Source organism: Puma concolor, chromosome A3 (assembly GCF_028749965.1).
Source record: "Puma concolor isolate L17-30 chromosome A3, mPumCon1.1.hap2, whole genome shotgun sequence".
NCBI classification, from domain to species: domain Eukaryota; kingdom Metazoa; phylum Chordata; class Mammalia; order Carnivora; family Felidae; genus Puma; species Puma concolor.
The window spans coordinates 85,925,308-85,937,885 of record NC_141669.1 but is presented as its reverse complement, the minus strand read 5'-3'; the positions used below and the strand labels follow the sequence as shown (position 1 = coordinate 85,937,885).

Genomic DNA, 12,578 nt, shown 5'->3' with positions numbered 1-12,578 from the left:
TCCCCCCCTTTTTTTTTTTAATTAAAAAAAAATTTTTTTTTAACGTTTTATTTATTTTTGAGACAGAGAGAGACAGAGCATGAACAGGGGAGGGTCAGCGAGAGGGAGACACAGAATCTGAAACAGGCTCCAGGCTCTAAGCTGTCAGCACAGAGCCCGACGTGGGGCTCCAACTCACGGACCGCGAGATCATGACCTGAGCCGAAGTCAGCCGCTTAACCGACTGAGCCACCCAGGCGCCCCAGTAGTCCCCCTTATCTGTGGTTTCAGATACCCGAGGTCAACCCCTGTCCGGAAGCACACGACCCTCCTGCTACTTTATCAGAAGGTCAGCAGTGGCCTAACACTATGTCCCAAGGCCCAGGGCACACACCTCACTGCATCACCTCGCGTGGGCATTTTATCATCTCATGGCAGCATAAGAAGGGGGGATACGGCGCAGAAACGTATTTTGAAGAGACCACATTCACGTAACTCTTATCACAGCACATTGTAATTGTTCTATTTTATTACTGTTAATCTCTTGCTATGCCTAATTCATCAACTAGACTTTATCATGATATTTATGTGCAGGATAAAGCCCCGGTATGTACAGGGTTTGGTACCATCTGTGCTTTCAGGCATCCACTGGGCGTCTTGGAACAAATGCCCGGGGGGTGGGGGGTGGCTAGTGCACATATACACGGCTTGTGAAAGGGTTCCTACCATCAAGTTAATGAACCCAACCATCACCTTGCAGAGTTACACCCCCCCCGGCCCCACCTTTTTTGGTGAGAGTGCTTCTGGTCTACTCTCTAAGCAAATTTCCATTGTAACAGTACAGTATCATCATCACCATGTTAGATCCTCAGAACTAATTCACCTTGTAGCTGAAAGCGTGTACCCGACATGGAGAGTGTTACGCTCGGGGCAAGAAGCTGGATGAAGGCCAACAGCACGCGGTATCACTTCTATGTAGCATCTTTACGAAGTTGAACCCATAGAAACAGGAGGATGGTGGCTGCCAGGGGCCGGCGGGAGACTGGCCTGTTGTCTGAAGCCACTCCTCTGACGCCTGGCAGCCCAGCCCTCTCTGGCTCCTGACAAAGACGCTAACAGCTTACTTCATTCTTCTGAACAAGCATCCTCACCTCTCAGTTTGAAAAATATGGGATAACAGCCGCCGTACGGGAAAACCACAGCAGCAGGAGAAGCGAGTTCTGGTCTACCTCTCTTGTTCAGTTAGCAGTGTAGCGCTGTTGGGTCCCTTCATTTTGGAGGCCGGGCCTTCTCGTCTGCAGAATGAGGTTACTTGACTAGATTTTGTTGAATGTTCCTTTCAGATCTAATATGCCAAAATTCTATGAATCATGCTTCTAAAACTACCTTCTGAAAAAGTTTAAAAAATAAAGCAGCAGAATGAAGCTAAACATGTTTTAAAAACTGTATTTACAGGGTAACCTTTACGAAGTAGCATTTAAAAATAAACCGTCTCACAACTCAAACGCCCGATAGTGTTGCCCTCACACTGGCCGGCAAATATTTATCATATGTCTGCCGCATGCCGGGCACATATACACAGCGTTTCCTCTCCTCTCCTGTGAAAGAACACTTAGCGCTTCTTCCAGGTAAACTTTCTGCGGGCTCCCTCCTGGCCTGGCTTCTTCCGTTCTCTGACCCGTGGATCGGCAGTCAGCAGTCCAGCTGCAGTGTAGAGAGAGAGGCCTTTATGAACCATGGAAATAGCACGCTGCCTAGCCGGAAAGCAACCAGACCTGTAATAATTTACCAGCCTGGAATAAATCTCATGAGAGCAGTTTGCTTTCACTCTTTTAGGACATTCTCCCCATTTCGAGACAAACACCAGCTACGTTGTTTGAGTCTGCTCTCCTTACTTATCCCATGAGGGCCATGGGTTCTTGTAGTTTTTAAGCCTGTTCAACTTAACTCTGCTCTTATGTGGGCGGGCACTCTTCACTGTGACTGGACTTACGTCGCCGACTTATTATTACAGGTGTGGAAGTTCGAATGGAGAAGAGGCAGAAAAGCAGCACTGTATGGTGAAGTAAGAGGGAGTATATGGGCACGATAGGTTAAGAACATGAGTTCACAAACACATACAGTATGACTTATCAAACATATCTGAGAAAAGAAACTTCTGGAAGCTTCCACTCTCTTAATCATCAGGAGCTATTAAGATTTCTAGGCAATTAATGTGCCCCAGTGGTGGCTGGAACCACAGATTTCAAGAATACCAGTGATAAGAAAGCTCTTACATTGCTTTTATAAATATGTAAACAGACCCCAGTCTTTCAGTGTCTTTCTCACTCTTCCAAAACTAGCACTTCTTGTCACTGCATACAGGTGCAGGTATCTTATTAGGAGTATGTGAATGGCCGTAAAGCAAAGGGAAACCTCAATCACTTGTTATATAAGTTTTCGCATTTACTTGTCTTTAAAAGGCATGGAATAAAACAGTATTTTGGACAAAATGCAGACATGACTTGTCTAAATTCTAGTTTGAATTATAAATAATAACACTTTCTTACTTTTTAATATACACAGTAAGTCAAACTAGCAGAACTGTTAAGTAAGGTCCTACAAGTTACTTTAATGACTAGATATGAATCCCACAAAACAGTGGGTTTCTTTTTTTTTTTTTTTTTTAATTTTTTTTTTTTTCAACGTTTATTTATTTTTGGGACAGAGAGAGACAGAGCATGAACGGGGGAGGAGCAGAGAGAGAGGGAGACACAGAATCGGAAACGGGCTCCAGGCTCTGAGCCATCAGCCCAGAGCCCGACGCGGGGCTCGAACTCACGGACCGCGAGATCGTGACCTGGCTGAAGTCGGACGCTTAACCGACTGCGCCACCCAGGCGCCCCAACAGTGGGTTTCTTAAAAATCAATTTGTTTACAGACTTTTAAGAGACTTAAAAACTCAACTAACTTAAGCCCTAAGCGGTGCTAATCTGCAGCACGGAGTGAGGACCCATCGGCTCCTGTGGGAGGGCCGGGGGTGCAGAGGCCAGCTTGCGTGCCCAGAGAGGAAGTGCAGGCACAGAGGCGCTAAGTGACTCGCCCAGGCCATGCAGCCAGCGCTTTCTTCCCTTTGTGAACAGTTCAAGGGTGACCTTCAGCTAGAACTGCCCTGATTTGTAGTTAAGTGTGAAAGTGGGGCCCTAATGGACATATTGACTGTGTATTCTTTCTCACACTGCACAGACTCTTGTATTCATGGTGAGGTGACAAGAGTGTTGCAGTGAATGAGACAACATAAAATTCACAGCCACATCACAGTGGAAAAACAAAAATCTCCAATGATGTTGGAAACAGTATGGGCTTGGTTATTACACCAAACAGTTACAAATTTCTATGATAAAACAATCACCGGGGGGCGCCTGGGTGGTTCAGTCGGTTGAGCGACCGACTTCGGCTCAGGTCATGATCTCACGGTTTGTGAGTTCGAGTCCCATATCAGACTCCGTGCTGACAGCTCAGAGCCTGGAGCCTGCTTCGGATCCTGTGTCTCCCTCTCTCTCTGCCCCTCCCCCACTCATACTCTGTCTCAGAAATAAACAAACATTAAAAAAATAAAAACAAAAAACCAAAAAACCAAAAAAACCCATCACCGGTTCACCTGTGAAACACAATGGAGTAGCGCTTGCTACACTGGATAAGAGGTTAGGCCTTAAAGGCCAAAAGAAACTTTCCCGGACGCCGGGAGGACGTCCTTTTCTTTTTTTAATTCAAACTCACCTCACAGAAATCAAAACCGTAAAACACTGTTATGATCCTGGAGCACGAAAAGAGAAGCCAGCAATCTGCGATACCAAGTACTCTCTGATTTCCGGTAACTGGTGCGGGACTCCGTGAGAGTCCCGCGGAGACAGCTGCCCCCCCACCCCCAACTCCCACCTCAGCGCATACCTTGTCTCATCCACTCGACCTCTTCCTCGGTGACAAAACTGCACAAGGCTTTGGCCATCGCCAAGCGTATGGCTCCCGCCTGCGAAGACCGCCCACCACCCGACACGGTGCAGGTCACATCGTGTTTTCCAAGCCGGTCCAGGAAGTGGAAAGGGAACATCAGCTGTTCTCTAAAACGCGTCACAAGGAAAAGGAAGTTTACTGTAAAGATACCCGCTTTAGGAACTGCTCACATTCTCAACATGTATACAAAGCGTATGAGGCTTGCCAGAGATCATACTTCATGGCCAAACCCATTAAGTGAAGGACGACTGGTATTTCTGATACTTGGAATGCGAGGTTGACTCCTTCTTCCTGGATACGGCGATATACGCTCTCTCACTGCTGACCCCTTTTTCTCTCACGAGAACCTTGCGAAGCTCGAGGATAACCTCGTAAAGAAGCCTCAAAGTGGGGGACCTCCCCTCATCAGCTGAATCTCTCTGGATTCAGTTGGCAAGCAACGTCAAATGCCATCTGGACTCGCTGAACAAGGCATACCATAAATACCTGTCTAGTGTATGCTGTTCATCCTGGTGTGGTTGGTTTTTAAAATTCTTGGCACCACATTCCACTCCTCTCACCCCCACGCTCCCCCCGCCGAAACACCCATTCCTATTACCAGTTCTCGAAGTGGCGGGGTCCCACTACCCGCCGGGTGCCAGGTGACACCGCACAACCCCAGCCAGGCCTGCTTCCCGCAGCAGTCAGGGAGTGCCCACTTGGGCACGGGCAGGCACCCCCGGATTAGAGACCAGAACACAGACACGACACGGCCCTGGAGCTTCTCTTGCTCAACCCAGCAAGTATTCGAACATCATTTATGTACCAGGTACAGTGTTCACCACTGCCTCTGTCAGGGACTTGGATTTTGCTATTTTTTCTTTGAAGTTTTTTAAACCTTTATTTATTTTGAGAGAGAGACAGAGTGTGAGCAAGGGAAGGGCCGAGAGAGAGGGAGACACCGAATCAGAAGCAGGCTCCAGGCTCCGAGCTTTTAGCACAGAGCCTGATGGGGGGCTCGAACTCACGAACTGCAAGATCACGACCTGAGCCGAAGTCGGATGCTCAACCGACTGAGCCGCCCAGGCGCCCCTGCTATTTTGCCTTAATACCTCTACTGAATATTTAGCAAAGCCGATTTATATTGCATTTGCTTGCTTTATCTGACAGTGTGGCTTTTTCTGGACCCCAAATAAAGCTTATTGTCCCACAGTGATGCTGAAAGACTGATGCGGACGGGACATTCACATTGTACTCCTTGGACTGCATGAGAAAAATAATCGTATGCAGATACATGGGCAGAACCTTCTCTCTGAACAAGACCTTCCAAGAACATAGTTAACTGGAGTTTGCAATAGCACTGCTTCAGTAGGGATGCTGTTTCCATAGCACACGGAAGGTCTCTGCACTGCCCAACGCAGGTAAGCGGTCAGTGACAGGTAAGTGACATTAGTAAGAGAAGCTCTGGTCACCCACTTGTTTGGGAGCGTAAACATTTATCTGTCTTAATTCCTAAAATTCTAAGCTTCCCTAACAAATGCTTACATAAAGAAACCTAGACTAAAATTCAGAAGACATACATTTTATCATCTACTCCAGATATACTACAGTGACTGAGACAGACCAGTCAAGGTAAGACAGACCATCGTGAAGGGTCTGGACGGTTGGGAAGCTGGTGCACACGGAGGAACAAAACTAAATTTATACGCAGATGAAAAAACACCCAAAGGGAAATGATTATCTACAGCTATCAATTTTCGCTCCTCTGGACTGCAAACGAACATAGGCAAAACCAGCCTTCATCTTCTCTCAGGCATCTCAGAGGAAATCCTGGGTTAAAAGAATCAAATTTGGGGTGCCTGGGTGGCTCAGTTGGTTGAGCGTCCGACTTCGGCTCAGGTCATGATCTCACGGCCTGTGAGTTCGAGTTCCGCATCGGGCTCTGTGCTGACAGCTCAGAGCCTGGAGCCTGCTTCAGATTCTATGTCTCTCTCATTCTCTGCCCCTCCCCTGCTCATGCTCTGTCTCTATCTCAAAAATAAATACACAGTAAAAAAAAAATTAAAAAAAAAGAATCAAATTTGTTTTGTTCTTTGTTATATAATCAAAGTTATTTTGAAAAAAAAATAAAAATAAAACGATTTCCTTTCTATCTTCTCTGAACACTACCCCTTATGGCACCAATTCAAAAGCCTGTAACTTAGCATCCGTACAAACGCATACTTTTTTTTTTCTGTAACCACTTAGAATGCTAACCTTATCTCCCCTATTACATGGCTAGTGCTGTGTGAGGAACGTGTTTCTTTTGTACAGATGATCAACTCAGAGTTGCTTTAATGGTTGGCTGATGGAGCAAAGGCCTTTCCAAATCAGAAGGGCTATTAATCCTTGTATCCCACAGTGCTAGGCACATAGTAACAAATGTGTAAGTGACACATGAACGAATGAACAAGTTTTCTGATAACCCTGGGAAGGCAACACAGTCAGTGCTCCCAATGATCTGTCTGCTAGGTTTGTGCAAACAGCCTGAAGAAAGGGCCCCGGAGAGACAGCTAGCAGTCCAGCGGACTTTCAGAAGAGCATCTGAGAGATGAAGTCCAATTCTCTCCTACTGACTAGCCAAGTGACCTTTAAGTATCTGGGCAAAGGTCACACAACTAGAAAACAGAACTAGAAGCAAGATCATCTGATTCTCCATTCAGCTGTCTTCCTACTGGTCAGTGGTCGCCTCGCTGCGGAATCTGTAAGCTCTCGAGCTGCTTCGGCATGAGGAAAGGCCAGCCCACAGCTAGCACAGCTGCCCCAAATCCCTGCAACCGCTTAAAGACGAGATGGTCTGGGGGCCCATTCCCGCCAAGACTAGCCTTAGGCTTCCCAGAGAAGAAGTTTCTTAATGACAGAAATCGTTATCTTCAACAGCTCTGATCTCTTCACAACGCCCAGAACAGGACTGCGTACACGGACAATCCTTAGCAGATGCCTGCTGAATTCAGAGTGAAAAACAAGTTCTAAGGATTGTAAGACTACCATTTAATTATGAGACCAAGCCATAAACTGAGACTTGTTAAATCATCGGGAGCTCTATCTGAAAGCAAACTGACAGTTAGGGTCAAATGCCATTGCTCCAAGCAGTTCCCAATGCTCAAGTTCTGGGTCTCTCTTTGGCTTTTCTGAAGGGAAAGAAGGGCTTCCTCCACCCATCTCCCTGCAAGAGGGACGGCAGAATTAGTTCACTCCGTGAACTACAAGCTGAACGGACTTGGTTACTCTTTGACCCAGACACATATGGCAATAAAATAAACATACATTTCCTGAAGTAAGTATGCAGTCCAGAAGCTTGCACTACACTAACAGGGTTCTCTTTTCCTTGCATAAGCATGGGGATCGTAAGAGCTCCTGCCCCCTTTCACCTTAAATAGCACACTACCCATTCAGGGCACAGGAGGATTAAAGAGGAGGGCCTGATCATGCAGAACTTGTGTTACCTGTGGATAAGGACAGTAACTACTAGAAAAATAATAACCATCTCCAAAAGAGGCCTTTAGATAGTGACTCTCAGAGATCAAAGAGGATCATGTTTCGAGGACTTGAATTCTGATACCTGTTTATGATTAACGTCTGTTTCTCCATGGGCTACAAAGTTCCAAACATAAAGCTGCCATATTTAGCCCTGGGAACTAAAGCAAAGCCTGATGAGCTCCTATTTTAACACATAAACATCAGGTTTCATTGCCTGCTCAATATATAATCAATTTCCTCTGAGTAGGAAAAAATCCAAAGTGACAAAGCAGACTTTTTCTAATATTTCCCATGTAAGGGCCAAGGTTGGTTTTTGTTGTTTTGTGTGCATCCACTCCCCCCACCCCCCCCCCCCCCACCCCCAACTAGGGAAACACAAGGTGGTAGTCTACTCTTCTTTCATTCTGGCATAGTCTGCATTCCAGAATGTGAGCTACATCCCAAATACTCCACTTCCAGTAGGAGCTGATGAAGAGAGGAGGAAGATTCAACTGATGAGGAATTCTAGAGATGCTTTTCCAAAACCTGAAAAGCTACATAAAGAATAGTGGTAGCTTCCCTCTAGCTAGTTTGATACATTAATTACACTGGTAAAGAGAAACCATCATTCAGACATACATAATCGGAAAATCGGAAGCCCCCTTAATATAAAGACGAAAAGCAAACGCAAAAGCAGAAACTAACCTGTCTTGTGTCACTGGGAAGTAAAGCAGATAATCGATTCCATTTACTTTTATTCTTCCACTTCCACGCTCATAAACAACGGCTTCTGCTTTTGCACTCTTTCTTTTACCTTTAAAATATAAAATTTCTACCAGGGAAAGTCTTTTAAGATATTGGCCGTTAGGCCAATGCTTTGAGACCGATAAAACAACATTAGATTCCCCCCCACACCCCAGAATGACAATATATACAGGGGGTGTAGGGAAGTTCTAGAATTACTGTAAGTCAAACAAAAACAAAACGGGTGACTACACCATAATCCATGTAGTAAAGCTTATTATGGGGTAGTTTCGTTCCTCAATTGCGTTTTAGGAATACCACAATGATTTTCAATCAGTTTCAATAAGCAGTGAGATAATTCCTATGTATTTATGTTACTTGAGAAAAACAACCAATTTACAGTGTTTGTCGTTTACAATCCATCAGAGTGTATTTAATCCGACAGCTTTTACAAATATATGAGGGGTATGAAAAAATATCATCAGTAGAAATGAAAGGATTCCTCAGGATAGGTCCCATTTCTTTGAAAACACTCGTTTCTTCAATTTTGAAGAACTGCAGGTCTATCATGTAACAGGGTCGGTCCTTAAAAGCAGCAGCAAAATGAATGTCCGCCTGGCCACAAGGAAGAAGGGAGGCAAGGACCACGTTTCACGGATTCGGTATCTGATAAGCAGATTTCCCGAGCATTTTCATTTTACACAGGAAACCTTTATTAGGAACATTTTTTCTTTCTGGCAGTTGAAAAGGTGAAAATAAAAAGATTTAACATAGATCTGCGAAAATAAAGTGTTAAGTGATTGTGTAGGCACACATCCACATTTTTTTCTTCGGGCCTTAAAAGGTTCAGATTTTCAAAACTTCAGTAGAGCCTTGAAAATCAGAAAATCCAATGTGGCAGCAGTGAAAAACAAAACAAAACAAAACAAACAAACAAAAAAAAAACACAAAGAAAAAAACCCCCAAATGAACCAAATGAATACCAGGGAGCAAGAGCAAATAAAAATAACTATAGTTTCTCCGTTTTCACGAAATTAATTTTCTCTCCCCAGAGTGTCATTACCTTCGCTTGTGCTGAAGGCCATTCCTTGCCCATCATACTGCAAGGGTTCAATCAGCTGTTTTCTTGATTGAACAGTTACACTCCTACGAAACCTCTGCACAAACTCTTCTTCTTCGGCACTGCACTCCACTGTCAATAACCTTTCTAGCAGCCGAATGAACTGTGCATACTGCAGACAATAAAATAAAAATTCATTAGAAGATGCAAGTGTAATTGCATTTGCTAAGTTTTTTCTATTTTTGTATACTTGATCTTTCCGATGCTGCTTTTCTTGATGAATTTTGACAGGATGACACCCGTGCACCTTCACATGCTGCTTTTAAACAGCGTGCAGATGCAACGCTTTCCCTGCGTACCCGCCGTGCCCAGGCTTTTCTCTTAAGAAACAAAAGACACTTACCATGCAAAGAAAAGTCCATTTCTCTGTATTCTAATTACATGAAATGGAGACTTAAATTCGTTTAAAAACATATTTAGATGATCTTCAAGGGTAATTTCTACTCTTTTATTAACTGGATCAAGAGGAGGTTCCAAAATAATTTCCAGTAAGTTATGTATCGTAAAATGGGAAGAGTTTGATTTTGAGAAAATGTACCTCTCAAATTATATTTCATAATATATTTGGCAAATATATCTTTAGCTGTTCAAGCTGTGTTACTTTAATGTTTATGATTTCCTTTAAAACCGAACAATCAAGCTATTTAAAAATTCAAGAGATACTTGACTTAAAGGGCAACCTCTTGAAATAAATTATCCCTGCTACTCTGTGCGTTTTTTTTAATAGTTCTTGAACATGTGATTAGAAAGTAAACAACTTGGTATTAACCCCTTAAAATTAGAAGCCACAGTAATCACTCTAAAGTGTTTACGCAGAAGGAGACAACTAACACTGGAGATCCTTAGTTAATGTGCAGTGTGAGACTCAATTTTTGATAACCTTATGTATGTTTTTGTCAGCCCTAAAAATCACACTCCTCTGTCACCTCTGACTTCATTGTGAACATCCGCCATTAATAATTTGAAATGTGGAGAAATCTCACCAGTAAGATTAAACAGATGGCTCCAATGACTGCTTCCTGTGCTGTTACCGCACAAGAGAGGGGAGTTTTCTGAGTAAGGGTGACATACTTTGCCACCTGTGGTACCCGGCCTGACAAAGCTCCGTTCTCGCCCTCCATTTACAGGCCTGCGTCCTTGGCTCTCAGTGCTTCTCTGAATCCCACCACACACTGACTGTGAACGTACAAAGGAGTACCTACAAGTACAGCATTGCCTTTCTCCGGGACCAGGCTGAAGGTTTAAGAAGTCCCTGCCTCCCTCATCTGGATACCAGCCATCCGTTTCAGGATTTCTGTTGCTATCCAGGACCCTAAAAGTATAGAAGACTATCGTATGCACTACATATACTATCTATGCATGTGATATACACGTATTTTATATATATACATATATATATATATACACACACACACACGTGTATATATATATATATATACACACACACACACGTGTATATATATATATATATATACACACACACATGTATATAAAATGTATCTATTTGTTTTGTCTTTCCTGTTGCATACCTGTAATGAAGTCCTTGGGATGTCTTCAAAATGGGAGAAAACAAACAAACAAAAAACTAACAACCCCAAACTTGTAGTATAAAGATCAAAGCAGCCAGAAAACAGAGGACACAATGAAATGACACGTTCAATGAAGAAGCAAAGAGAGATTTTTCAGTTAGATCCATGCAGCAATACCGACTTGGCAGTTAGGATATTAGAAATTAACTCCAGATCCACCGCTCACCAAATGCCTGACACCTTGTTAAGCAAATTGCAACGTTTCCAAATCATTAATTTCTTCAATATGTTAAATGAGAAAAAGAGCAATTTAAGTACATGACTTAAAATCAACACGGGTGGCAAGGTACTAACAATGTTAGCCAGTGCCATGGAAGAAAAAAACCCTTCTTGGAACAATCTGTGAAATTTACATTCAAATCTTCTAGAATAATCTAAATTTGGAACACCCACATATGTAAAACATCAAATTTCCTCTGATAACATTGGCATGTATTAGAACATTTAGCAAAAGACTCCAATTAAAACCTAATGCGGGAGCACAAACTTTATAGGGTAGAATACTCCCCAGGGAGCTGTTAAAAATAGGAATTCCAGGAGGACACCCCTAGAAATTCTGAGGTAGGTCTAAATCTTGGGAAACCGCGTTTTCTAGCCAGCATTTCAAATGACTGATGCAGGTGGTGTTACAGATTCCAAGATGAAAACTACTGTCCTTACAGATCCTGCACGCGGGTCAGCCGGGGAGCAGCAAACTGCATGAAAGTAACCAACCGTGTGCTCCGTTCTTTTCTGACTTAACCTCTGAGGATTCCTTCTACTTACCATTAGCTTATACAATCAGCTATCTGCTCCACCGGAGAAAGTGAAAACTGACATCTGCCACAGTCCCCTAGAACAACTGGCCGAGCACACAAAGGCACTTACACACGAGGATCTAGACACCAGGCATGTCACTTTCCTGACCACAGTAAGGCCCTGTGGCAGAAATCAGCTGTAAATATGTTCTAGAAAGGAAAACTGTCTTAGGAACACCTGCGTCTGAGAAACATTACTATGACGATCCTAAAAACAGCAATTGTCTGCATTCTTATGGCACAGGTCCCCTTAAATTTAAAAGATTAATTACTCACATCTTGATCTGACAGTTTTTCCACTAACATTTCTTCTAGTTCCTCCTTAATCAGCCATCTGCTGCCAATCAGATCTCTGTTAAAATATCACATATATTCTCTTTTAAATTAACCATGCAATTAGAGTTGTATCACAAAAGATCACACATGTAGTAGCGATTCTTGATTAGAAAACACATTTTTGTATTCTAAAGCCTTAAAACCCAAGTAAACTATCTTTGAGAAGTGTTAGCTCATGCCCTTATTCTACTTTAGAAAAGATACGCCATCTAGCAAATGCTTTGTTTGAGGATTTAAACATGCCACTGTGGAACTCATGTGATACTAAAAGGTACCAGGGTTCTTAAAAATTTAAATGGTGCTTACTTTTCATAATTCATTTCAAAAGAGAAGTTATGGACACAAAGTTAGCCTGTCAATGGACTAAAGTAGTATTAAGTCCAAAGAGCTAGGGGAAGGATTTACGACTTAAACAAGGGATGCTCAAACATTTGTCTTCTGCCTAAGAAAAAGTTAAGCGAATAGGCCAAAATAACCAGGTTGACAGATCTAATCCATCACAGTCTTTCACTGTAGATCTAATCTGATTCCACTGCCACATGG

The 12,578-nt window shown here is 43.2% G+C and overlaps 1 protein-coding gene across 1 annotated transcript in view; it reads right to left on the bottom strand.

Annotated features, from left to right (window-relative positions):
* Window positions 1–475: 475 nt before the first annotated feature.
* MRPS9 (mitochondrial ribosomal protein S9) overlaps window positions 476–12,578 on the bottom strand; it is a 67,370-nt gene continuing 55,267 nt past the window's right edge. Inside the window, exons 7-11 of the mRNA XM_086701445.1 lie at window positions 11,976–12,051; window positions 9,257–9,425; window positions 8,155–8,263; window positions 3,910–4,079; window positions 476–1,683 (exon numbers count right to left, since the gene is read on the bottom strand). Coding sequence (XP_086557571.1) covers window positions 1,592–1,683; window positions 3,910–4,079; window positions 8,155–8,263; window positions 9,257–9,425; window positions 11,976–12,051 — 616 coding nt within the window. The 3' untranslated portion in view covers window positions 476–1,591. The remainder of the gene's footprint in view (window positions 1,684–3,909; window positions 4,080–8,154; window positions 8,264–9,256; window positions 9,426–11,975; window positions 12,052–12,578) is intronic.